This window comes from Saccopteryx leptura, chromosome 10 (assembly GCF_036850995.1).
Source record: "Saccopteryx leptura isolate mSacLep1 chromosome 10, mSacLep1_pri_phased_curated, whole genome shotgun sequence".
Lineage (NCBI taxonomy): Eukaryota > Metazoa > Chordata > Mammalia > Chiroptera > Emballonuridae > Saccopteryx > Saccopteryx leptura.
In genome coordinates, this window is record NC_089512.1 from 11927283 (window position 1) to 11953304 (window position 26022).

A 26022-nucleotide genomic window follows, 5' to 3' on the forward strand; every position below is an offset into this window, starting at 1 on the left:
CCTGTTACATCATGCGGGTTAACCCAAGGTAGCCGCGGTTCGAGCCATCTGAAACTCCCCCTTCAATTAAAAAGCAGTTACCTTACCTATTAACAGCTCGTGTGGGGCTGGAGACAAACCAGCCCTGGGGAACAGACCCTCGAAGTGTACATTTTTTAAAATCGTGCCCTTTTTGTGTGCTGGGTGTGCATGTAAAGGCATGTGACCTGAGTGAGGATCGTGCTGAAGACGATGGATGAACTGTGGCATACACAATTTCAACACCCCACACCACAGGAGCCCGGGGCCCTGCCCGGTGGCCTCTCTGAGAATGAGGCCCGTCTGGCCACACACACTCCACCCAGCCTCCCCTGGAATGTGCCACACCCTCCCTGCACAGACTGAGACTGTGACAGAAGGACACGGCCTCTCCCCGCACCTCCCCGCCCCCACCCCCACCTCAGTGGCTTCCCACAAGCAGAATTCCTATGACCCTCCGGGCCAGGTGGGAGATGCTTCTGCATTTTCTGCCCCTCAGTGAGCCTGAGTGGCAGGTCTGGGCTCAGGGGGGAACGGGTGGATTCCTCCAGGCCTGCTGCTGACGGTCCAGAGAGCCACCTCCTGAATACACTCTTCCCAGCCGCTCCGACAGCACAGAGAACAGCAGCAGCACGTCCCTGCTGCACACACGCCTGTCAACGCCACACTCGCCCCTCAGCCCGGAGAGAGAATTCAATCCGACTTACAATGCTCGCGAGCCCAGCACTCCAACACCATCTCCCCTTCTGAGCAAAGACCCGACAGCCGCGGAGCAGCCTCCCACGGGAACGAACCCTGCCCACCTGCCATCCTCCGCCGCGCCTGGGAAACGGTCAGAGCCACAGAGCCACGCACGTCTGCTGGCGGCGCCGGTCCCACTGCCCCCTCCTTCTCCCCGGTCTCCCCGGAAGGGTTTCAGGACACCCTCCTCCCTCCCCCCCCCCCCACCCCCGCCGAGAGACAATGCCCCTAACACATCCCTGCTCTGTTCTGCAGGGGCCATAATTACCGTCCGAGCATTCTTCATAATACCAGTCTAGTTCATAATAATCCGCTTCGATAAATTTCTGCATAGTCAGTCTTCTCGCCGAGAAAGGAACGGACTTCACAGCGCCGCCCACATCAAGGATAACGCTGCCATGCCTCCCTGCCCTTCCAGAAGCCTGGGCAGGAGGACGGCATCCCCCCCCACACACACACCAGAATTAAGCTGGGCATACTCAACGACAGTCTGGAGCCCAAACAGAAAAGGGGGCAGTGGAAAGAGAAATTCGCGGGAGAGAGGGGTGGTAGGAGGAGCGGAAACGGAGGCAGTGTGCAGAGCTACGGGAGACCCTGGCAGCCCCGCTCATAAAGCAGCCTGGCCAGCCGCCCTCAATGGGAGTAGCCAGAATCATCCTATCCAGGCGTATGGCGGGTGACGTCAGGGACACACACCACCCCACCCGGAGATCTCACTCCAGCCTGGCCTCCTGCTCGCCGCCGCTCATCTTTCAATCTATCGGTTGCCATAGAAACTGGCCAGCTCTGAAAAATGATGCAGAGACGGAGGCAAATGTCTTTCAAGGATGTGGAGAGGCCGGGGTTGAGAAGAAGTGCCCATCAGGGAGGAAGGAGGGCGTGCAGGGGGTGGTGGTGGGGGGGGCCGTGGTTCACCACCATCGCCACCTCCAACAGATGTCAGGACAAGTGTATTTATTGGCTCGAGTCTGGGCCACTAGAGAGAGTCTGCACTTGGGAAATGTGTCACCTCTGAAAAACCTGCAAGCACTACTGGTTTTCTGTCCTCAATCTGATTTAAAAAACATTCAACATCTCTGAAAAATGTTGACTGCCACCTAAAGGAAATGGAAATTACTTAGAAAATGGACACATTTCCATTTGGATGCGGTACTAACAATATCCGCTCACGCCTTGGCTCAAACTTCTGGAAAAATAGCCTGCCACATACAAACAAGAGGAGAATGCCGGTCAAAAGGGGCCCAAGCAATAGGATGTCATGGACACTCCCACGTGTAAGCAAAGCACAGAAATACCCACCAGGAGGTGACGGCTCACCTTGAGAAAGGTGGCTGCCTCCAGGGAGGGAGGACTGGAAACAGGGCTTTCAAACTATCCTTACAAATACATACATCTGGGATGTTCTGTCTCCTTAAAAACAAACAAACAAAAAACAGAGATAACATTCATTATTTCTAAGTGTTTGGCATGTTTGAAATATCTCATAAAAATGAGCTCCTGGACGACCAGACGCGTCTGGGACTTCCTGTGGGTTCCGGTCCATCCCCTGCAGCAGGCTCTCGGAAGCGCAGCACCCCAGACACGTAGGGTCGATCATTCTCTGCTGTGGGGGCACTGCAGGATGTCTGACAGCGTCCCTGGCTTACTCGCTTAGAGACCAGAGGGACCATCCTCTCTCCCCCAAGATGTGACAACCAGAAATGTCTCCAGATGCTTCCAAATGTCCACCAGGGGCCAAAATGTCTGGGTTGCAAACCACTGCCCTAAAAAAAAAAAAAAACCACCCCAGAACCCGAGTGTGTAACTATGTGTTAGGGTCAATGACAGCAGCATGGCCTCAGTTCAGTCCTCCTCTTAAATTCCCCTCTAGCCTGAATAAATCTGCAAAGAATAGTAAACTGTCCCTTGACCCCCGCTGGGAGGGCATGCTTCTTCCCTCCTGCAGTGACCAAATGGACCATTTTCCTTTGTTTTTTTTCCCAGTGGCACAGAATGCCTCAATTAATCACCTTCTAGGGGAGAGACGTCCCCCTAGGGCAGGGCTTCCCTGGTTTGAACTCCCGATTCTGACGCTGCAGGTCTGTGCAGAGCCCAGGATTCTGTACGCCTAGCCAAGTCTCACACGACGGCAGTGCTGCTGGTCCCCAGACCCCACTCGGACAGACTGGCTGGCAGGTTGGAAGGATGGGGAGAGGGAGAAAAAGGTGAGAGATGCACAGTAGGGGAGTGTGTGTGTGTGTGTGTGTGTGTGTGTGTGAAATTAAGAAGAAAACTATACACATACACAAATATGCGTATACACCATATGTATATCTAATCTTGGGCAGAATCTATACTATATATAAATCTGTCTCAACCTTCCTAGATCATTGGAAGCCAGTGAGCCTTTTAGCGCTGTGATCTGAGTTCCCCAAAGCTGGCTCCCTACATCCTGTCTGTGTTCCAGCAGCCGCTCCCAGCTCCGGGGTTCCCCCTCCTCGCTTCAGGGCCTCTTCCGCAGGCTGTGCTTACACAACAGACCTGCCCACGTGCCAGGTGGCCGACTGAACCCCAGCAAATATCAGGATGCCCTCAAGTCTCAGAGGGGAAAGTGGAAGGCCGCTGCCAATGAATCTTGGCTCAAGCTGCAAACAGGCTTTCGAGAAAGTTCAGGAAATGAAGGAGGCAAGTGAATGACACTGTCTCTGGCCTCCCTGACCCCAGCTGTCACTTACACCCTGCAGGACCTGCGCCCATCTGGCCCCTCTCCTTTTACTCCAAGGCACCCGCAACCCAGCTCCCAACGTTTCCCGGTCAAAGCAGAGCTCAGACCCCCATCGCCTCTCCCTGCCTTTCCCTCTCCCTGACCCCGGCTTGCATACACATTGAAATTTTTCTAGGGCATCTGCCTATTTCAAGTCAGAGGACAGCGATTTTAATTCCTGCTGTAACTGGCATCTGAGCACATCTCGTCTCTCCCTTTGCTCCTTTATCATGTCTCCCCGGCACTGACCAATGACGGCACCTCTCAACAGCCCCACAGCGGTCCTTTCTGATGACATTCTTCGTGACAGGTGAGCAGAGGCGAGTGTCCCAAGGTTTTGTTTGTTTCAACACCCTAAAAAGGGGACCTCATACATAAACAGATCAATAGTTAACAGGGTCCTCAAAAATCAGCATTTCGGCCCTGGCTTTGGCTCAGCGGTAAAGCATCGGCCTGGCGTGCGGGGAACCCAGGTTCGATTCCCGGCCAGGGCACATAGGAGAAGCGCCCATTTGCTTCTCCACCCCCTCTCCTTCCTCTCTGTCTCTCTCTTCCCCTCCCGCAGCCAAGGCTCCATTGGAGCAAAGATGGCCCGGGCGCTGGGGATGGCTCCTTGGCCTCTGCCCCAGGCGCTAGAGTGGCTCTGGTCGAGGCAGAGCGACACCCCGGAGGGGCAGAGCATCGCCCCCTGGTGGGCAGAGCATCGCCCCTGGTGGGCATGCCGGGTGGATCCTGGTCAGGCGCATGCGAGAGTCTGTCTGACTGTCTCTCCCCATTTCCAGCTTCAGAAAAATACAAAAAAAAAAAAAAAAAAAATCAGCATTTCAACAAGTCCAATCCACTATGTCTGGGGTGGGGGGGGAGGGTCCAACATGAATTTGCATAATGAAGACAGTAATAAAGAAACAGGAAATGCAAACTCCGCCAAGCCTCACGAAAAGCTGGGTGAGGCTGAAAACCCCTCAGACAAAGGTGTGGCGCTTTTATGTCACAGTGCCACAGACTTATTCAAATATGCTACTCATAGTGCATCGCCATAAAAACAAAAAACAATGGATAGACGGATGGTCAGATGGAAGGATGGACGGGAGGGTGGATGGACAGGCTAATGGCAGGCAATTTAATTTCATAGTTAAGAACACGGGCTTTTCGAGTCAGAAGGCCTGAGGTTTGCTCCGCCTTCTCTGTGAACTTCGTAGAGAGCCGAGTCTTAGTCACTAAATGGGGTTTTTACAATGCCCGCTGCATTGACGGGCCAGGCTTTAATTAATGCACAGCCGACCACTTAGCACAGTGCCCAGGACAGAGTGAGTGCAATAAATGTTGGCTGCAATCATCTTCATCACTCTAATTCTTTAAAATAGGAAACAAGCCAGTGTGAGCTATTAAAAAGAGAGTACAATTTTCTAAGCTATAATTAGGGAAATGAGGTAGAAACATCATTTATTAGCTTTTTCCCAGCATAAATTAATTCGAAGGCACCGAGTTCACAGTAATGAGCAGGAGTGACAGTGGGGCTGGGGAGGGGGTGACATTTCTCCAACAGGAACGCTTTATGGAACAAAGCCTATACCAGGTCCAAAGACCGCACAGATCCCATTTATTCTGTAAGAAAACGGGCGAGAAAGAAAAACAGAGAGTGTGTAAGTACAAAGGGCACAGCATCCTTTATGGGTGGACGTTAGGGGCTCTGAGCACTTTCAAAGTGAACATTCACATCAATGCTCCGTTTCATAGGCTCCGAAGGGTCAAGTCACGGGTCAGCTCTGCAGAGATGGTGCTGAGATGAAAACCCAGGTCTACCCGCCTTCCAATCCACACTTTCCTCCCACCGTCCCCCAGCCCAGGCTGACTGCAGCTGAAAAGGCAGCTCCTCCCTCCAGGAACCTGGGCTCCCCCGCCCCCGCTAGGAGAGTCAGGAACAGACACCGGTCCCAGCAGCCTCCCAGAAGCCTCCCTGGCTCCCGGCAGCCACCTCTCACTCACGCTCACCTTTTAGGAGATGCTACGCAGCTCCCTTACTCCCCAGGCCCCTGCGACCTGCTCGCCCCCACCGTGCAGATGAGGGGAGGGGCTCAGGAGGTTTCGGTGGGTGGCTTGCCCAGGACCACTCAGCAAATACCAAGAGCCTCTGGGTATACACCAGGCACGATCCCCCTCCAAAGCCTGTCCACACGGTCAGTAATAGAGAAAACAGCCTAAGATTATTTATAAACAAAATTTGAAAAGAATAAACATGAAAGGATACAATTAAAGGAGATCAATATTCAGGATGGCATTTCAGAAAGAAAACAAAAAAGTTTTTTTCTTAAAGAACAAAATAGAAAAATGACCAGGAAAGTGAGAGTTAAATTGAAAATACCAATGTGGCTTCATGATATTAAAAAGAATGTTACTGGCCCTGGCCAGTTGGCTCAGCGGTAGAGTGTTGGCCCGAAATATGAAAGTCCTGGGTTCGATTCCCGGCCAGGGCACACAGGAGAAGCACCCATCTGCTTCTCCACCCTTCCCCCTCTCCTTCCTCTCTGTCTCTCTCTCTTCCCCTCCTGCAGCCAAGGCTCCAATGGAGCAAAGTTGGCCCGGGCGCTGAGGATGGCTCTATGGCCTCTGCCTCAGCCGCTAGAATGGCTCCGGTTGCAGCGGAACAACGCCCCAGATGGGCTGAACATCACCCCCTGGTGGGCATGCTGGGTGTATCCCGGTCAGGTGCATGCAGGAGTCTGTCTGTCTGCTGCCCCCTGCTTCTCACTTTGGAAAAATCTAAAAAAAAAAAAGAATGTCACTTCCAGCCCCATCAAGAAAGCGGCCCAACATGGTAGCCGTCCACCCCTCCCCGCACATCAACATTTTGGTGCCCAGACTTGAGTTGAACCCTAACAGGGCCCCATGGACGACTGCTAACTCCATGTTTTGGGGCGGGAAACATCGAGACGGACCTGCAACAGCACTTTGCAAGAAAGCAAAGACGATTCCAAAAAGTCTGGGGTAAAAGGACAATCACGGACCAGGCTGCGACAATTTGAACATCAAAGAGAAAATACAGTTAGTAATAGTCAAAGGGAACAGGCTGAGTCTGTAAAGGCCGTGAATATCAATGAATATCAAAACGAAAAGGGCAAGTGGTGTATAAAGAAAAGAATACAAAAGGAAGCTATTTTTAATTCATTTTAAGAAGTAGGGGCGGCTGGGTGTGCATGACGATGTCTCTTTTCTACAGCTCGGTCTGCATGTTTCGGTAACGAGCATGGCTCCCAGATACGGAATGCGCAGGCAGGTCGGAGAACAGGGCGCCCCACGCTATGGTCACTTACCTACCACACCAGGCGGAGGAGGGTCTGCCTCGGGGCCGCAAGGTGGGTTGTGCGTTCTCTCTGGGAAACATTTAAGAGACTCTTGATAGATTTGGTCTGCAATCTTACGGAGAACCTAATACATTTGTATTCAAATGGAAATGTTTAAAAGACTTTAAATAAAATTTCTAAAGTTTCTAGTGATTAGTTGTGTGAGCCTGTGAATTGGCTGTATATGTTTATACGATTTTATACAATTTTTAACGTGTATGCATACACGGAACAAGTTTTGATAGACTGTCATTCGATACAGTTGAAAGGTGAGGCGACACTAACACCTGAGGATCCAAGTTATGAGCTCGCCCCAGAGTGTCTCCGATATGACAGATCATGCCCCAGGCCACCTTCCTCCATGCCCCCACCCCGCCTAGTGATGATTACAGGTCGTGCTGAGGCCCCAGCGTTGCCCAGTGAATAAGTGAGTGGTCCAAGGCTGACCCCCTGGGCCTCTTCCTCTTGCTTGAAGAGAAACCTCTCAGCCTCCCCATCCCCGTCTAGGACACGTTCCCAGTCTCCAGAGCTTTCCTCCCTCCGGGAAATAGGACTGCCGGCCTTCTTTCCTGCCCCAGCGGACAGACAGCCAGCCAGGAGCCTAAGACGGCAGGGGGGTGAGGATCTCAGGAAGCATGGCCTCACAAGCACGCCGTCCCTCCACTGGCTACAGAAAATGAACTAACAGGCTGCTTCTGCAGAGTTCGCCTTCCGAGTTCTGGGTTTGTTTTGTTTTGTTTTTTTAAACAGTGCCACTGCCAGTCCCTGAGCTCTGGCGGCAGAAAGCAGGCTGCTAAGGATCAGCTTGCTGTCAGCTACCACTCTCAAACCCTCTCCGCCTCGTTTCAGGCGCCCGACCCACCTCCGGGGCGGGGAGGGCTGCAGAGAACAAAGCCTGGTTTTAGAGAAGACATCATCCCAAAGCAGGGAGTCGGTGTTCAGCGGGCACGGCACAGCCAGAGCCAACCCCGACCTCGGGCGGTCCCTGAAGCCACCTGCCCGTCTCAGCAGGAGGCAGAGAGGGACCAGGGCTCGGACGTGCTGCACGGGTCCCCAGTTTGCTCTCTGCAGCCTGGGAGGGCTGCCTGGGCATCGTGCTCCTGGGACCGGCGGGCGACATAGCAGATGCCACCGGCTTCAAAACACAAACAACAGTGGTCCCCGTTTCTGCACCTGCTGAGACTGAGCTGGTGTGGCCTGAGCCGCCACCCGGGAGCGGCGGATGGCGTGTGAGCTGAGCCGTCATGTCAGTTTCCCGCCTGGGTCCGTTCCAGCTTTGTCTGAAACATGCTGGAGCCACATGAAAAGGAAAACGGTCAATCTGTACAGAATTGCTTGCCAAGCATTTTTGTTTTTAAGAGAAAAAGATAAAAACCAATACTCAACGTTGGAATCGAATTTGCCGAGAAAGAACAAAAGCTGCCAGGTGGCAGGTGACAAAGTCAGCCTGGGGACCATGCGGGTAAACCTGCCCACCAGGGCGAGTGCCGGGCTGCCCTGCCCACGACAGGACACTGCGTGCAGGGCTCCTGGTGCTGTCACAGGCGCCCTGGCACGGGGCTGCTTTTGACCACCTTCCAGAGACAGGCACCTTCAATCACCCGGGACCTGCTGCCCAGGCCACACCAGGGTAGAGGCATGGTGACCACGTGTGGCTCACGTGGGGAACGATGGCGGCAGGTGCCTCTCTGCTCCCACCTTTGCCCCTGCAGACATGGGTGCAGCTAACAACAGTGAAAAGGGGCCCAGAGAGGAGCCCACTAGTGTGAGGAGCCAGCAAGAAAAGGGAGAAGGCACAATTCCAGGGTTCACTCGCGGTCTCGCCTGAAAATAAGATGGCCCCGGGCCTTGGGAATGGCTGAAAGGACATGGCTAATAGGTGGGCATTTACGTGAAAGACATCCGTGGCAACTACTTATAAATACAGGGGTGGGCAAAAGAAAGCGTAGAGTTGTTTGTACAGAAAACGACACGCAGGTTATGATTATTACCAGAGTGTAATTAACTCAAAAGAATGCCACAATGCAACTGTAAAACCGCTTTTGCCCACCCATGTATATTACAATGCATGCATTCTTAGTATTATTTTTGTTAGCAAAGGATAATGACAAGTTTACCCTGGTCATCACATCCCTTTTCCGTCCTAAGCACGACGTCCACCCACTCCCATAATTTATCCGTTCTTCCTGCATTCAACCCCACTCACCACACACAATGTCGGAGTGGGAACAGATTATCCGTTCTTCCTGCATTCAACTCCACTCACCACACACAATGTCTGAGTGGGAACAGACTCCTCAATGTTCCACATGGCACCGCTCCTTCAAACACGCACACACACACACACACAAATACCTACGTTTTCTCCTATGTCACCGCTTCATAAAACGATTGCCCCCCCTTCCGGAGGCCAGCACTGTGTGTCATTCATCCATTTAATTTGCACAGGTGTAGCCCGTATTGTGGTGCCTCTATTTTTGTTTCACTGAGAATTTCAATTAGATAAAGGCAATCTTTGGAAGGTGACAACAGACAAAATAATCTTTGTATTCTATGTCAGTTTTTAATTTAGTTGTTTTTACAAAAAGAAAGAGAGAGAGAGAGAGAGAAACAAGAAGAAAAACTTTTTAAATTTATGCCCTGGTCAGAGGGCTCAGGTGATTAGAACGTCATCCTGAAGCACAGAGGTTGCTGGTTTGATCCCTGGTCAGGGCACATGCGGGAACTAAAATTGAGATTTCTATCTCTCTTTTTCCCTTCCTTGCTCTCTAAAAATCAATCAGTCAATCAAACAAAAAAACAAACAAACCTATGTCTTTGCATTTTCTCTTATTTAAGAAGCATTTATGAAGCACCTACTGTATTTCTCCATGTATATGACGTCCCCATGTATAAAACACACCCAGTTTTTAGACACCAAATTTTTTGAAAAAGGATGCGTCTTACACATGGGGAAATATGGTATGTAATGCAAGGCACTGGAATATCCCCTGAAGGACCTGTCCATGCTGGTTTGCTTCTTATTTTCATCACAGGTTTGCTTGTAAGCAAATAACGCACCATGAACATTCTTCCCTAGTAAATGAAAACCTTTCGGGGTTGGTGTCCATGTTTTCAAACTTTTTAAGGAACTTTCTGCAAAGGCTCCTGCTAAACCCTTCACTGTGCATTTTCTTGAGGGTTCTTCATCTTCTTTTCCTGCAATTTCCATTTCTCTGGCCTCTTCTTTGCATTGCTATTCTAGTTTCAACAACTTCTTTTTTTTTTTTTTTTTTGACAATGACAGAGAGAGTCAGAGAGAGGGACAGACAGACAGACAGACAGGAAGGGAGAGAGATGAGAAGCATCAATTCTTCATTGTATCATCTTAGTTGTTCATTAATTGCTTATTCATTGACTGCTTTCTCGTGTGTGCCTTGACTAGGGGGCTACAGCAGAGTGAGTGACCCCTTGCTCAAGCCAGCAACCATGGACTCAAGCCAACGACCTTGGGCTTCAAGCCAATGACCTCTGGGCTCAAGCTGGCGACCATGGGGTCATATCCATGATCCTACGCTCAAGCCAGCAACCTTGGGTTCAAGCTGGTGAGCCCATGCTCAAGCCAGATGAGCCCACACTCAAGCTGGCGACCTTGGGGTTTTGAACCTGGGTCCTCCGCGTGCCAGTCTGACACTCTATCCACTGCGCCACCACCTGATCAGGCACTGACTTTCCACCTTCGTGGTTCTTAGTCACTTGTAATTTCATTTCCAGGCCAATCACCTGGCGTGGCCTCTTACTGGCAACATTAGCAGTGGGTTTAGTACTCAGGGGCCGTGATGACCAAACAACAGAGATTAAACCAAGTACAAGAGAAAATGACATGATCAAGAGCCGCCATGAACACAAGAGGCTCTACCAGCATCCCACGGCACCCTGTTTCACAGTAAACTTGTTAGTAGGTAGAAAGAATACACTCTAAAACAGTGGTAGTCAACCTGGTCCCTACCGCCCACTAGTGGGCATTCCAGCTTTCATGGTGGGCGGTAGCGGAGCAACCAAAGTATAAATAAAAAGATAGATTTAACTATAGTAAGTTGTTTTATAAAAATTTATTCTGCCAAACTTAATGAAAATCCAACATAAAGTACTTGGTAAGTAATTATTATTATATGCTTTCACTTGCTGTAACTCTGCTTTATACATTTTATAAAGTAAAGTTACTTCCCTACTTTATAAATCACCATTACTGTGGAACCGGTGGGCGGTTAGAAAATCTTACTGCTAACAGAGATACAAAAGTGGGCGGTAGGTATGAAAAGGTTGACTACCCCTGCTCTAAAATAACAATGAAAAGTCTAGTGCAGGGACTACATAACCCAGTAGCACAGTTGTTGATTATCATCAAGTGTCACGCACTGTACCTAACTGTATGAGCTACACTTTATACGACTGGCAGCCCACCTGTTCCTGCCAGGATCACCACAAACGTGACTCATACATTGCGCTACGATGTTGGTGGCTGTGTCACTAGGTGGTAGGAATCTTCAGCTCCATTACAACCTTATGGGACCACTCACTGTTGTATACACAGTCCGTCACTGACTGAAGGTCAGTATATGGTGCGTAATTGTAAAAGGAGAGAAATCACCGAAATCTCAAACAGACATCGTCTACCCCCACACAGTTTGGCTGCATCTCCTAATTCTAGTTAAACGTCACAGACAGCATGCACTGCTCTTCTCTCTCATCAAGCTGCCCTTGGCAAAAAGGTTCAAGAGGTTGAGAACACTTTGAATTAAACACACACACATCTTGCTTGCAATAATTTACTATACTCAGGTAAACTTTAGGCATCTCCTTCATGACCATGCCCTATTGCTATCATTTTCCAAACATTCACTAATAAATAACAACCTGTAAAAACTGAGAAAAAGGCAAGATACCCTGTCTCAGGTGTCCTGTAAGAAAATATTTAAGGCCCTGGCTGGTAGCTCAGTTAGTTAGAGCGTCATCCCAGTACACCAAGGTTGCAGTTCGATCCCCGGTCAGGGCACATTCAAAAATCAAGCAATGAGTACACACATAAGTGGAACAACAAATAGGTGTCTGTCTGTCTCTCTCTCTCTCTCCATCTCTTTAAAATCAATAAAAATTTAAAAATGAAAAATAAAAAAAAGATGGTCAGATGTTTTGGATTTTTTTTTAATTTTTTTATTTATTCATTTTAGAGAGGAGAGTGAGAGTGAGAGTGAGAGAGAGAGAGAGAGAGAGAGAAAGGAGGGAGGAGCAGGAAGCATCAACTCCCATTTGTGCCTTGACCAGACAAGTGCAGGGTTTTGAACCGGCGACCTCGGTGTACAAGGTCGACGCTTTATCCACTGCGCCACCATAGGTCAGGCAGATGTTCAGAGGTCTTAAAGACCAAATTTGGTGTTTGCATGTAAACTGCTTCTAAGTACCACATGACCCGATATCTTAGAAGTAAGAGGATTTGGTGAAAGATGAGAAGATTACAAGTCACAGTTCAGGGAAAGGGAACATTCTGTCCATTTAAAGTACCTGGGGAACAACTAAGACATTTTCAAACCAAAGACAATAGGAAAGAAAAGACCTCGGATGCAGCGAGGATTCCACTGCCCGGGAGCCCGGCTGTGGTCCAGGGTTGCTCAGGCCCCGCCCACACCCTCCCTGTGTGTCCTTGGACAGGCAAGGGACGGTCCCTTGGAACCTTGGCTTCCGCACCTTTAAAATGGATATAAGAACGGTCTCCACCTCTGGGGGGCTGCCGGGAGGACTCAGCCCGGGAATGTGACACTCAGTGGATGTCCTTTTCATTCATGATGAACTCCCATCACCCACAAACCATCCCGCAGAATTAGAGAAAACCCCCAAAGGAATTCTGAACCATGAGATATCCAACAATCTACAAATCTGCTCTGAACGTTCTCAGGAAAGCGAGACTTGGGAAGTTAATTAACTCTTACCACCTCATGGTCCTATAGCCATTCATTCTCCCAACACTTATTCATGAGGTTTCCTATTCATTTCATGACTCAACACAGGCTGAGTGTAAGCAATTTATATTGCACTAATTTAAGAAAACATTTAATCGAAAAATTACTAATAATACAGATCAAAGAGATTTAACAATTGTTACCTCTTTAAGCCCAGTATCTCAATTATAGTCATATACCTTAGAGAAATCATGAGTTGGGTGAACAAATGCATGTGTAAGGAAATGTTCTCTGGTGTGTTATCTAAGGAAAAATTAGAAACAGCCAAGATTCCTAATAATAGACCGAATGGTTAAACATAAATGTTGGAATATTAAGCAATAGTGAAAATTTAAGACTTAAAGTGCCATGGGAAAATGGTCAAAATATATCATTAAGTAAGAAAACATTATGTTTCCAAATATGTAATATGTTTGTTAGAGGGGGAAAAAAAGCAACTAAAAATATCTCACAAAAAAAATGAGCAGTGATTGCTAAGTTAGTCATCTTCTTGTCTTTGTTTACTTTCCAAATTATCTAAAATCAGCATGTTCTTATGACCAGAAGATAGGTTATTTATAAAGCCTAACTCCTTTTAAAGACTACTTATGTTCATTCAAAGGCCAGGCGCTAAGAGATAAGAACTGGGGTAGGCTCCCTAATTCCATGAAGCTGGAAAAGCATCCCTGGGTTCTGACTCTGAAAAATCAGAAATGGACACTATCGCCATGGACGGATGAAAGGGTAAAGAAGTTGTGTGTTGGGGGAGGGGGGTATATAATGGAATAGTATCCGGCCATAAAATTAGGCAATCCTACCACTTCCAACAGAGGAAGGGAAAAACAAATCCTGTTATGATCTCACTTATATTTGGGATTAAACAAAAAACTCATAGAAAGAAGTCCGACCTGTGTTTATCAGAGGCAGAGAGGGTAGAGAGAGGGAACGGGAGGTAGGCGGTCAAAGGTACACCCTTCCAGCCCAGGGCCTTGAGACCTCCCTGCTGGGCCCAACCCAGTGCAAAGTCCTCAGTCAGGTAATAAAAGAAAGTCAATGATCCAGGAGACGATTTTACTTCCTCAGCCAGAAAAACCTCAGCTGGAACTCAAACAAATCAAGTTCCCAAAAGAACTTACGGGTGCGCACCAGGCACTCAGTAAATATTAGACCGACGCGTTACAGCAAAAGCGAACAATGCAATGAGCTCTTGAAACTCGTCTTTGCTTCATGAACTTGCTTTCTCCTCGGGGAAAACACTGTTCCAGTACACTGAGGTGAAGTGGTCAGCAGACCATGGGCACTGGAGACACACAGGAATTCTTCTTCTTGATCTATGTTCCTCAAACAAAAGTTACATCGCTTGGCCCCTGGAAGGAGGAGCCAGTAGGCACCAGAGCCAACCGCGTGTCAACCCAGCAACCTTCCTGTCTGCCGTCTGCTGAGTGGTACATGACTGACAGGCCTACGGCACAGGGTCAGCTCCACTCGAGGTCAGGGAAGCGTGGCCTCCAGACCACGGGACGGAGGTGACATCAGAGAAAAGGAGAAAACCTCATCCTGAAATTAAGCTGCATCAGGCTGAGTTTCACTTGAGACAGTGACCTTGAATAAAAACAAATAAATTTGGAATATGCTGGACATATATTTTATCAATAAATGAGCTACTAACACATTCTAAAACTGAGGGCTCTTTTTCTTTTTTTTTTTCCATTTTTACCAAATTAGCTTTATTCTTACACTAGAATCCCTTTTGCTTGCTTAGCTACTCTGGGAGAGTGGTTCAGATATGGAGTCAAACCAGACCAGCTGAGTCTGAAACTCAGCACCCCAGCCTGCTGTGTGACTTTAGGCAAGCTTGTTGACCTCCCTGAACCTCAGTGTCCCCGTATATAGAATGGGGAAGCAAGACTACTTAAAAATCAGACGTCACTCTGAGAACTAAACAAGAGACACATAAAACAATTAAAAGCAGTGCCTGGCCCACAGTAAGCACTAAATGTTGACCATTTTTTTCTCCCTGTTGGACCACCTAACCCTAAATGCCCCATGGGCACATCTGCTTTGTGGGTCATTCTCCTTTTCTGAGTGTCGCAGACTGATCAGGAGTCAAAAAACCCACCTGACGGTGGAAATGCTGACACTTTTCTAAAACGGTCGTTCTACCAGGCGGTCAGGGCAGACACCCAAAGCTTCTCGCCTCTTCTCCTCAAGCCGGGCGAGGGCCAGATCTACAAGGCCTAGTGTCGTTTCTCCACTCTGGGGGACGGCAGGTGAGGGAAGGGAGTGAGATCTTATCCCTGCTCTGACCTGTGTAGACACAGTGCAGGTGACCCACTCATCCAGGGGTCCGTACCTGGGGAAGCGTATCGGGACCTCCTGGAGTCCCCTTACCCCCACCTACACCCACAACAGAGGACCACTGCCCTGGCTGAAGCAAAAAAAAAAAAAAAACAGAAAGGAGGGAAGGGTCCTGTTGCCTTCTCACACACCTCACAACTCACTGAACACACCCGTGAATCACAGCGCCGTGAGTCACGGCATCTCCCGGGTTACACGCGGGTAAACAAACAGGTAGGTCCCAAAGGTCACCAGCCCCTCAGCCAGCTTGGCAAGGCTCACAGGGCCCTCCGGAGGAGAAGGACGTGAGGACAAAAGGCAAAGAGAGCCCAGGTGCCTTTCATTATAAGGCCGTGACTAAAACCTGAAAAAAGTCAGCGACTGAACTGTTTCTCCATTAATGCATCGAATAACAACATCTAATAATGAATGTGATTTCAAAGCCTCCTGTGGCAGAAACGGCCATGAGGGATCCTGCAGAATCTTAAGGTAAATAACACAGAGAAGTTTCCAGAAAAATAATCCTGCTGTGAATTCCTCTCTGAAGCAGTCCAAAGGAACCAATATGGAGCCTACCAAAGTGGTTGTTACTCAGGGCACGGTTTTTCCACACAACCCCACACGTCCTTGTCAGTACGGGACACTAAAGTGACTCGCAAAGGGACTGCTGTGTGCTACGAGACACACTGGAAGTTGGCAGAGCTTCAACTTGAACATGAGTCCAAGTCGAACATGCTCCCTATCTGTCTGGTGTGGATGACGCAGTTTTTATTCCTATCGAAACTGATTATCTGCAGTGTTCACAACAGAGACTGCATAGGGTGTGTGTTAGGTGTAAGGACCAGGTCACCTTAAATAAAACTGCTTTCCTTATTCATAGCTGATGGCGAAAATGTAAGAGAAGCCTCAGATACACTGTAATAGAGAAACTGGTCATTCTGACTTATTATAAATGACTTCACAAGGTTCAAGAAAATTGAGGATCCGGCTGTACAGAAAGTTACAGAGAACTTTAGAGGTGCATTATAAGCTTGTTTTGAACCAAGTTATCTCCAAGTACAAGCAGAATTGCTGTATTTTTTTTTTAAGGTTTACACAATGATACACAGATATGTAAATTATGTCACTCTGAAAGTGACACGGGCCTCAAGTTAACTTGAATTTTAAAGCTGGAGATGCCAAAAGAAAGGGGGCCGTTGGCCCTGGCCAGTTGGCTCAGCAGTAGAGCGTCGGCCTGGCGTGCGGGGGACCCGGGTTCGATTCCCGGCCAGGGCACATAGGAGAAGCGCCCATTTGCTTCTCCACGCCCCCCCCCCCTCCTTCCTCTCTGTCTCTCTCTTCCCCTCCCGCAGCCAAAGCTTCATTGGAGCAAAGATGGCCCGGGTGCTGGGGATGGCTCCTTGGCCTCTGCCCCAGGCGCTAGAGTGGCTCTGGTTGCGGCAGAGCGACGCCCTGGAGGGGCAGAGCATCACCCCCTGGTGGGCAGAGCATCGCCCCTGGTGGGCGTGCCGGGTGGATCCCGGTCAGGCGCATGCGGGAGTCTGTCTGACTGTCTCTCCCTGTTTCCAGCTTCAGAAAAATACAAAAAAAAAAAAAAAAAAGAAAAAAAAGAAAGGGGGCCGTCTGTCCTAACAATCTCATCAGACTGCCACAACTTTCTAAAGAGTCGGTTTTTCTACAAAGGTGCCTGCCTCTTGAATGAACACTAGAAATGTCATTGGTATGATTTTTTTTAAATATCACATTTTTTTTTCAAGTCTACAAAATCAGGTTTCACGCCCTTGTCACCCCAGACACCCTGAGAAAAACCACCCGGCACACTGCTCGGCCTACCAGGTGTCAGCCTGGCAGCCCCTTGGCATGCTGGCCCGCTGCGGCAGGGACCTTTCCACTCTCCGGAGTGACCAGCTTAGCGGGCTGTCACATGGAAATCATCAGCCTTGGTCTCCATGTTTTGCTAAGTCATATAAACTGGCCGAGCTGTTGCCAATGCCTTTGGTGTAAATGCTGACAAATCCCTTCCCAATAAGAGTTTCTGAGGCCTCACATGTTACTTTTTGGTTTGGAGGAAAAAAATGGGAGCATTGTCAAATTCTTCTGTAGAGTTAAGAGACGGGTGGTTCAAATGGAAATCCATACTTGTCCCCTGCTATTCGAAAACTTCCAATCGGAACATTTAAAATCCAGGTCTTTTATGTGACTGAACCCTACAGTCACATTCCTCTGAGGTCTCCCCCTCAGATGGCAGCCACAGGTCCTGGCAACCAGTACGGAGACCTCCCCTGAGGTGTGGCTAAGAAGAACTGGCCGTCACAGAGCCCCATCGGGGACCTACTTACGGAAGTACTTCAGCGTCTCTTCAATTTGCTCGGTTGTGAGGTCGATGTTGGCATCTGGAGAAATGAGGGGTGTGTGGAGCCAGTCGTCGTGGTCATAACCGTAGATGGTGTCAGCTCTTAACTTGTAATGGGGCAGCTGCTCCTCCAGCAGGCTAATGATCTCGACTTCCGGAAGGTCGGTGCTGTTGCACACCTCTAGGGAGAGGACAGAGCAATGAGAACCCGGGCTGGTGACTCGGTCACTAACCTGGTGGCTTACAGCAGGTATCTTAGGCTATTTACCCCCAGCCTGGAGTGGTTGGACAAGGTCACACCGAGGGTCTTTTTCTCATCTAAATTCTACCCTCAAAAATTAGAAATCCGCAAGCTCAGTGCCAAGAACGACCTAGAAGAGTCGTTCCTGCTGGTTAAGCTGCCCACTGCCTTTGCAGTCAAGGCAAAAATTCTTGTGCCTGCAGCACGTGGGCCGAATCCTTCCCTCCAAGGCGTTTTCTGGCCACCCTCTCCCAGTCACTGCACACGGAAGCCAAACCAGTTATAACGTTGCCAGGGTGCCTCACTTTTTTCTGCCACTCCTTTACCCTTCAAGCTATCTCCTCCACCTGGGACTTGGTTTGCATGGAATCCATTCATTCTTCTGCTCATCCACCTACATTCCCTTCCCATGCATCCACCCAAATTTATCCCGAGTACCAGAGATGCAGGAGACATGATGGTAAACACAACAGCCACGGTCATGGGGCTTCCGACCATGAAAGCAGCCGGGAACCCCTCCATCAACACACAGCTTGAATACCACCCCTCCCCGGACAGCACTGGTGCTTTGAGCACTCCAAGCAGAATTCATCTGTCTTCTCGCTCCTATAGAGCCGGCCTCCCTGCATCCACAGCTTCTGCATCCACAGATGTAGTCAACTACAATGGAAAATATCTGTTGGCTGACGTGTACTCTGCAGCTAAGCCTCTGATGGCCGCATCTGTACTGAATGGGTATAGGCGCTTTTCCCTTGTCATTATTCCCCAACCAACAGAGCATAACAGCCACCTCCACAGCATGTATACTGTATCAGATACTCTTAAGTTAGTCTGGAGACGATTCCCAGTATAAGGAGGAGGTGTGGAGATTATATGTGAATACTACACCATTTTATATAAGCGACTTGAGCACCTGTGGATTTGGATATCCGTGGGGGTCCTGGAACCAATCCCCCATGGATACCAAGGGACCACTGTATTCATACAGAATTTTGTCAGAACTCCCATGACTGCACTTACTAACTTCTATCCTTCAGGTATTTTGGTATCTGATTCATTTTCCTGTGAGATGGCAAACATCTCACGTTCATCACATAACAGCATCACACGTGACATCTCACACAGTCACATTCTACTCACGGCTGTCCTTGATCCACCACCCATACCCTTCCTAGTCCCGGCCCAGACTGTGTACAGGGGTCGTACCGTAATGTCTATGAAGGTAATTCAACCCACACACAGCACACTAAAGGGGGCTTTTTAATTCAATTGTAAGCATGGCAACAGGGCAAATGTTCCCAGAACAAGATTCAGTCTTACGCAACTTCCTGAGGAAGAATGAATGAAATAAATGCTAATGGGTAGCTAGCAACTAATTCTGACATCAACCCTTATTATCAGCCTATTTCACAGAATATACTTGGAACCTATGTCAGTCAATGATCTGCATGAGTAGCAGTGGTTTTATCAACCCATAAAAACCAAGGCACCCATGGTACACACAGCTGGACAAGAGAGAAGAGCTAACTGAGCTAGATGCACCTTCATTAAGGAAAACCACCCAAAAGATAAGACTACAATATCAGTCAATTCCTTTTTTTTTTTTTCAGTGAGAGGAGGGGAGGAAGAGAGACAGACTTCTGGGCCCTGGCCGGTTGGCTCAGCGGTAGAGCATCGGCCTGGCGTGCGGGGGACCCGGGTTCGATTCCCGGCCAGGGCACATAGGAGAAGCGCCCATTTGCTTCTCCACCCCCTCTCCTTCTTCTCTATCTCTCTCTTCCCCTCCCGCAGCCAAGGCTCCATTGGAGCAAAGATGGCCCGGGCACTGGGGATGGCTCCTTGGCCTCTGCCCCAGGCGCTAGAGTGGCTCTGGTTGCAGCAGAGCGACGCCCCGGAGGGGCAGAGCATCGCCCCCTGGTGGGCAGAGCGTCGCCCCTGGTGGGCGTGCCGGGTGGATCCCGGTCGGGTGCATGCGGGAGTCTGTCTGACTGTCTCTCCCTGTTTCCAGCTTCAAAAAATATATATATATAAAAAAAAGAGAGACAGACTTCTGCATGCGTGCCGACTGGGATCCACTAGGAAACCCTACTAGGGGGCAATGTTCTGCCCATCTGGGGCATTGCTCCATTGTTCAACAACCAAGCTCTTTTTAGTGCCTGAGGAAGAGGTCATGGAGCCATCCTCAGCAGCTGGGGCCAACTCGCTTCAATGGAGCCATGGCTGCAGGAGGGGAAGAGAGAAAGAGAGAAAGAGAGAGAGAGAAGCGAGAGGGCGAAGGGTGGAGAAACAGATGGGTGCTTCTCCTGTGTGCCCTGATTGGGAATCGAACCCAGGATATCCACATGCTGGGCTGACACTCTACCACTGAGCCAACCAGCAGTCAAGTCTTAACAAGGTGGTTGCACCACATTCCTGCCTTGAAGCAGAAAACAAAGATGGCAGATCCGGGCAGTCTCCCCTCCCTCTCCAAAGTGTAAAAAAGGGTGAGAAAAAAAATAAAAACACTCTTAAGATAAATAAAACCCAACAGCAAGAGAAAATAAAGAGATGTTGACAAGAGATCAAAATTATGAGGTTTTTCTAAAAGATGGAGTTGGCATCTAATTAAAGGAGAAAGGCCCAGCCCTACGCACACAAAGAGAATGACAGTGCAAAGGTTGGGTCAAGTCCTGGGATGCTCCATGCTTGGGGAGGGGGGCTTCCCACTGAGAAAGCAGGAAGGGCCCAGGGCATCAAAGCAGGCACCACAGGGAGACCAGTCCCTCTGCTCCTCTCCTGGCTTGAACCCAGGCAAAGAAGGCCGTAGGGCAAGGACCACAGGGCCACTCACATTCAGGTAGAATATGGAGACACCTGTGCCCAGAAGAATGGCCATCCAAAGACTTAACAAAATCCTTGTCTCTTTTGGGTTAGTAAGATAGCCACAGAGCAGGCAGAAAAATATGATATGTGGAGCCACAGGTGAAGAGACCGACTGTCTCCCTGTGGGCAGAAGCCCCCTGAAGTCACCTGTAGGCTCCCCACCCCAAACCCTCTCCCATCCAACACTGCCTCTCACTCAATTCAATATGCAAAGCGCTAGATGACTGAGGAAGTCAGTGTGGTTTTTTAGGAGCTAAGGAAAGAGTTTTAAGTAGAACGTGAAGACATTCAGAACTTGACCTGGCGCTTTGGGGGAGCTCCTCATTCCCGGAAGGAAGACAACAGCTGGAGGTTCGGGATTCTCTGCCTGACGTGGGAAATGTCACAGCAAGCGCACCTGACATTGCAGCCAACTCCGCCCCTGGGCACAGTTCCCACCCGAACAGAAGTCGTGTCCCCCCCTAGGACAGAGCCAACGGCACAGCCTCAAGGCAGAGGCTCCTCCTATTTCTTCCCATCTCCCACTCGCAACAAACACCGTCCAAAAGGTTCAAGATGGAGACAGTCGTTAAGTTTCTTCCTCTCACAACCCAGGGCAAGTTCCCACGATGCTCATCTGGAGTAGAGGCCTCACAACCAGAAAATGGCTGCCACCAGACCGAGGGGACACGGGGTCGAGGAAGGCCGATGCCCCACCGGCAGCACCTCTCAGCTACCCCGGGATCTGCCCCACAGACGGCAGTGCCATCCTGTCCTACAACGGGCAGCGGACCCACGCATTCCTGCTTGACGCACCCACACACCAGGCAGGAGTCTTCTGGTGTCGCTGCTGTTTGGTGGTGGGGAAGGCAATGGTGTCCACAAAAGAGAGAAGAAAAAAAGTCCCTTCTAAGAAGAATGCATCACTTGTGAGCATGCTGGCAGCTGCTCAGACGCAGAGACCTGACCTGTCCATCCACGTTTCCAGGGCTGAAGGTCAACCTGTTTACACTGTGGGTCCTTGTGCTCCAGAGATTTCGTTTTCCTTAAAGCCTATGTGATGACCGCTGAGATCAAGTATCAATCAAAAGGCAAGGCTGTGCCAAGATGCCTTTTTCAATAAACCTCTGCAGACTTGATTTTTCCATAACATGACCAGCCACATAAACACCAGCAAGTTTTCAGTGACCTGGAAGACCCACAGAATTAGGGCATACGAGAGGATTATAGAGATCGTTCCGGGAGCTCTCCTTGACCTTGGCTGCAGGGCCGGAAGCCCCCAGGGACCTCCCGTAGACAGGGACGCCACAACTGGCTCACGGAGAAGACACCCGAGGCCTGACCTTAGGTAAACATAGTATGTAGGCCTTTGAGAGTCCCCCCCCGAATCCTGCTTTCCCCGGTACACCCAACACCACCAGGCCAGGTGACTTCAGAGCGGTCTCTGACCCTCCCAGCGGCCTGAGACACAGATGATACTTGTGCTGTTTTGTTATGAGGAAGTTGAGATTCACAGGGACTGTGGGAATTCCCAGGATCGCCCCAGCTGAAAGTCTGTGTTCTAAATGGGCAGATTTCGTGAGTACAGCAAGGATGTCCCATCACGCACGCTGACAACCGAGGGAGGAGTCGGGATGATTTCCCTTCCGGGGCACACAGAGCAGAGCCAGGAACGCAAGTACCCTGTCTGCAGAGCCACGAAGGCCCGGGAGCTGGCCCTCTCTGGAGATGACTCAGGTTCATGGTGTGAAAAGATACAGTTGACCCAACCTGGGGGAAAGGAGCCCTTAACGTTCTCGATGGTCATCATGTCTCCATGGCCCCAACTCATTATTAACAGGCTATAAAAATGTGTTCTCGGGGCCCTGGCCGGTTGGCTCAGTGGTAGAGCATCGGCCTGGCGTGCAGAAGTCCCGGATTCGATTCCCGGCCAGGGCACACAGGAGAAGCGCCCATCTGCTTCTCCCCTCCTCCCCCTCTCCTTCCTCTCTGTCTCTCTCTTCCCCTCCCGCAGCCGAGGCTCCATTGGAGCAAAGATGGTCCGGGCGCTGGGGATGGCTCCTTGGCCTCTGCCTCAGGCGCCAGAGTGGCTCTGGTAGCAACAGAGCGACGCCCCCTGGTGGGCAGAGCATCGCCCCCTGGTGGGCGTGCTGGGTGGATCCCGGTCGGGCGCATGCGGGAGTCTGTCTGACTGTCTCTCCCCGTTTCCAGCTTCAGAAAAATAAAAAAATAAAAAATAAAAAAAATGTGTTCTCGGATAAGTCTCAAACCAAGAGCATCGGCCTCCTGATTGAGCCTGATCCCAACCGGTTCACGGCTCTCACAGAATTGCAGCAACAACAATCTGAAACCCACTAGCACGCCCCCCTCCCAGCCTGTCCGGTCATCAAACAGCCAGGTCACCCAGGCAGTCAGGGCGGACTTACCCTCGGCCTCTCCCTTTCCCCAGTTACTACAACAGCCCCGTGGTTGCTGGCCACGTTGCTGCTGGCCCCATCGGTCAAAAGACACGTTTGTGGGGGGTTTTTTTAATTAAATTTATTGGGATGACATTGGTTAATAAGATTATATAAGTTTCACGTGTACATTTCTCTGGTACATGATTTATATTTGCATTGTGTGCCCCAAAATGACACTTTTTAAATCACAGTATCCCTCTGATTTACAAACCTCCCACCTCCCTATCAAGTGTTGCATGATTCAGCCCACACTTTCTTCCTAGGACGGAGGCTTCTGGGACAGAAGTTTCCCAAAATCCAATTTCTGCTTCTCCCTTTTGGTCATGAAATCCTCAAGGTGTGGCTCGACACACGGTCACCCCAGGTAAAAACTACATTTCCCAGCTTTCCCTGCAGTAAGGTCTGTCCATTTGCCACTTAACAGGATGTAAACAGAACTTTCAAGGCATGCCTTTTCCACTTGTGGAACGGCAGATGGGCAGCCCTGAGGCCATTTTCAACCCTACAAGTAAAGGCAACACCAGGGGATGCCCAGAGCGATCCTGGGTGTCTGGACTGCCTGGTGGGGCAGAGCACTCCTGGGCTACCTTCCACTTGACCTTTAAGAGAGAATGAAGCATCTACTTTATGGAAGCCACTGTTAGCTGGGTCTCTGTTAAAGCAGCCAGCCAGTGCAACGCCCCCAAATAGCCTTTCTTACCCGGCTCCGCCTCCACTGTTTCCTCCCATACCTCTTCTGTTAGGCCACACCCACTTCTCACCATTCTCCAGACACATTTTTGCAGAAATCTTGGTTTTCACACCAGCTGTTCTAGCTGCCTAGAACGCCCTTCCCCGCTCAGCAAACTGCATCTCAAAATGCCATGCAAAAGTCACCCTGTATTTCAGGCTGCCCTTGCCCTCTGTCCTCTGCCTGCGGATTTAGCCCATGGCTTCTTTCACGACCAGGGGATGAGCGCTTTCTACACTCTCTTCTCCTCTAACCGTGAGCCTCTCAGGAGAAAGAGCTCTGAGTTACCCCCCCTGTGCCTCCCGCGCAGCCCGCAGCGCTGGGCCGGGCAGTCGTGCCGGGGAGTGTCAGACGTATAGTGGAGCAATAGGAAGGAAGAATCAGCAGTGGGTGACAGGTCCGGTCTGCCAACCCCCTGCCCACCCGGGATGGACACATGCCAGCCTTCAGCAGGGGGGAGGTGGGATATCTAACGTCCAGGTCTTCCCAGGCCCCTCTCAGAAGCACCCCAGGTCTTCGTCAAGCAGGGAGGAAAGTCCGGAGGGAAAGTGCCCGACCCCTCAGCCACTCAGCAAACGTCGATCCGGTCCCAGGCCCGCCCCTCCCACAGGAGCACAACATAACGGGTGTCTTCACCTCTTCCGAGGTTTCCTCCTAGGCCTGAGGTTTGGAGTGACCGGGTCCTCCTGCCTGAGGAGAAGAGCATCACTAAGGGCTGTCTGGGAGGTGAGAGAGGGTCCTGGAGCCTTCTCAGCGTCCGGTGGGTGCGGGGCTGTAGGTGTCGCTGTGTCCACTCTATGCCTGACTTGGACTAGCCCTTCACCCCCAGAGACGGGCTACAAGAAGGGCCCTCCATCTAATGATCTGCACTGATGTGTGTGGGTGACAATGCCAGCTTCAGGAAACGTGCCAGGTGCCCAAGACCATGCTGACATTTCCCACCAGAAGTGGCAGCTCCAGATTAGGATCCAATCTTTAAAAACCAGAGACTCTCATGTGACAATACAGAGCCCTGGCCTCCGGGACCGTGCAGTTCCACGCTCTGAGTCGTGGCCGTCCCCGGATGCGGTGAGGGTAGCTCCATCAGGGTTTCTGGGCCCCCCGGTCCGCACGCCGGAGCTGGAGGGCTCTGGGCCGCAGAGCAGAGCACTGTCCTGCCACAGGGAGCGGAGTGGGCAGAAGAGCTGTCTCAGAGGACAGTGTCCTAAACAGCCGCCCAGACCCCAGCGGATCTGGGAAAAACAGCCAGGGAGAGGGAAGAATGAAAAGGAGAGAGCGAGCAGCACCAAAGAGGAAAAGTTAGTGGCAAAATCAGAGGAAGAGAGAACAGAAGGGCACAGGGGAAAGAAGGGAACAGGCAAGTCAGGGAGGAGACAGGACGGGAGGCCACAGGCAGCTCCGCCACCGCCACCTGCTGGCAGGCGCGGGCTCTGCACGCAGCAGGGGCACTCGCTGCTCCAAGACTTGGGAGAATGGGACCCAGCTTCACCCTGTAGCCCCAGCGAGTCACATCTTGATCAGTCTGAGACTCAGTGTCTTCATCGGCAGAAGAAAGGGGTCCGGTTGCAGAAAAGCTCTTTTTCTACCCTAAATGACTCGGAGTGGCTAGACCAAGGGCTGTGTCTGAGGGTGGCCGCCACTCAGCAATCCTGCTCCACCAGCGAGAAGCCCCGAGGCCCTAGACGTGCTGATTCTTTGATTTTCCATGTTGGACACCAATTCAGAGTTCCGTAAACACCCGAGGGCCAAAGTAAGCAAGTGGGCCTCCAGCTGCCATGCTGGGATTTCCCATCCTGTGTCTCACTCTGGGCCTTACGAGAATGTTCTAGACTCCGTTAAAGGTCAAGAACAACAACAGGAACCTGAACTCATCAAAATGAGTGAACTCGTCCAAAAGCCCGCCGTTTCTCTATCTTTCCCTCCTCATCCCAACCCGGCTCCATTTCTTTGCCCAGCAAGTCTGCGCTTGGCCACAGGGGTGCCGGGTAAGGGGCGGACCCAGGTCTGTGCTGGAGGAAACTCTGACGGGAGCAGGGAGCCTCTCTCCTCAGCCGCTGCACCCGGTGGTGACAGCAAAGTCACAGGTTGCAAGGTTTAAGAACGTCCCAAGGCCTGACCTGTGGTGGCGCAGTGGATAAAGCGTCGACCTGGAAATGCTGAGGTCGCCGGTTCGAAACCCTGGACTTGCCTGGTCAAGGCACATATGGGAGTTGATGCTTCCAGTTCCTACCCCCTTCTCTCTC

At 50.5% G+C, this 26022-nt stretch overlaps 1 protein-coding gene across 7 annotated transcripts in view; it reads right to left on the minus strand.

The window, feature by feature from the left end:
- The window catches only part of TRAK1 (trafficking kinesin protein 1), a 104292-nt gene that overhangs the window by 59475 nt on the left and 18795 nt on the right, over window positions 1-26022 (minus strand). For all 7 annotated transcript variants that reach the window (XM_066351488.1, XM_066351486.1, XM_066351485.1 and 4 more), the window contains exon 2: window positions 17495-17689. Coding sequence is in view for 6 of the 7 variants with exons in the window: in XM_066351486.1 (XP_066207583.1) it covers window positions 17495-17689 (195 nt within the window). In the remaining variant the exon portion in view is untranslated. The remainder of the gene's footprint in view (window positions 1-17494; window positions 17690-26022) is intronic.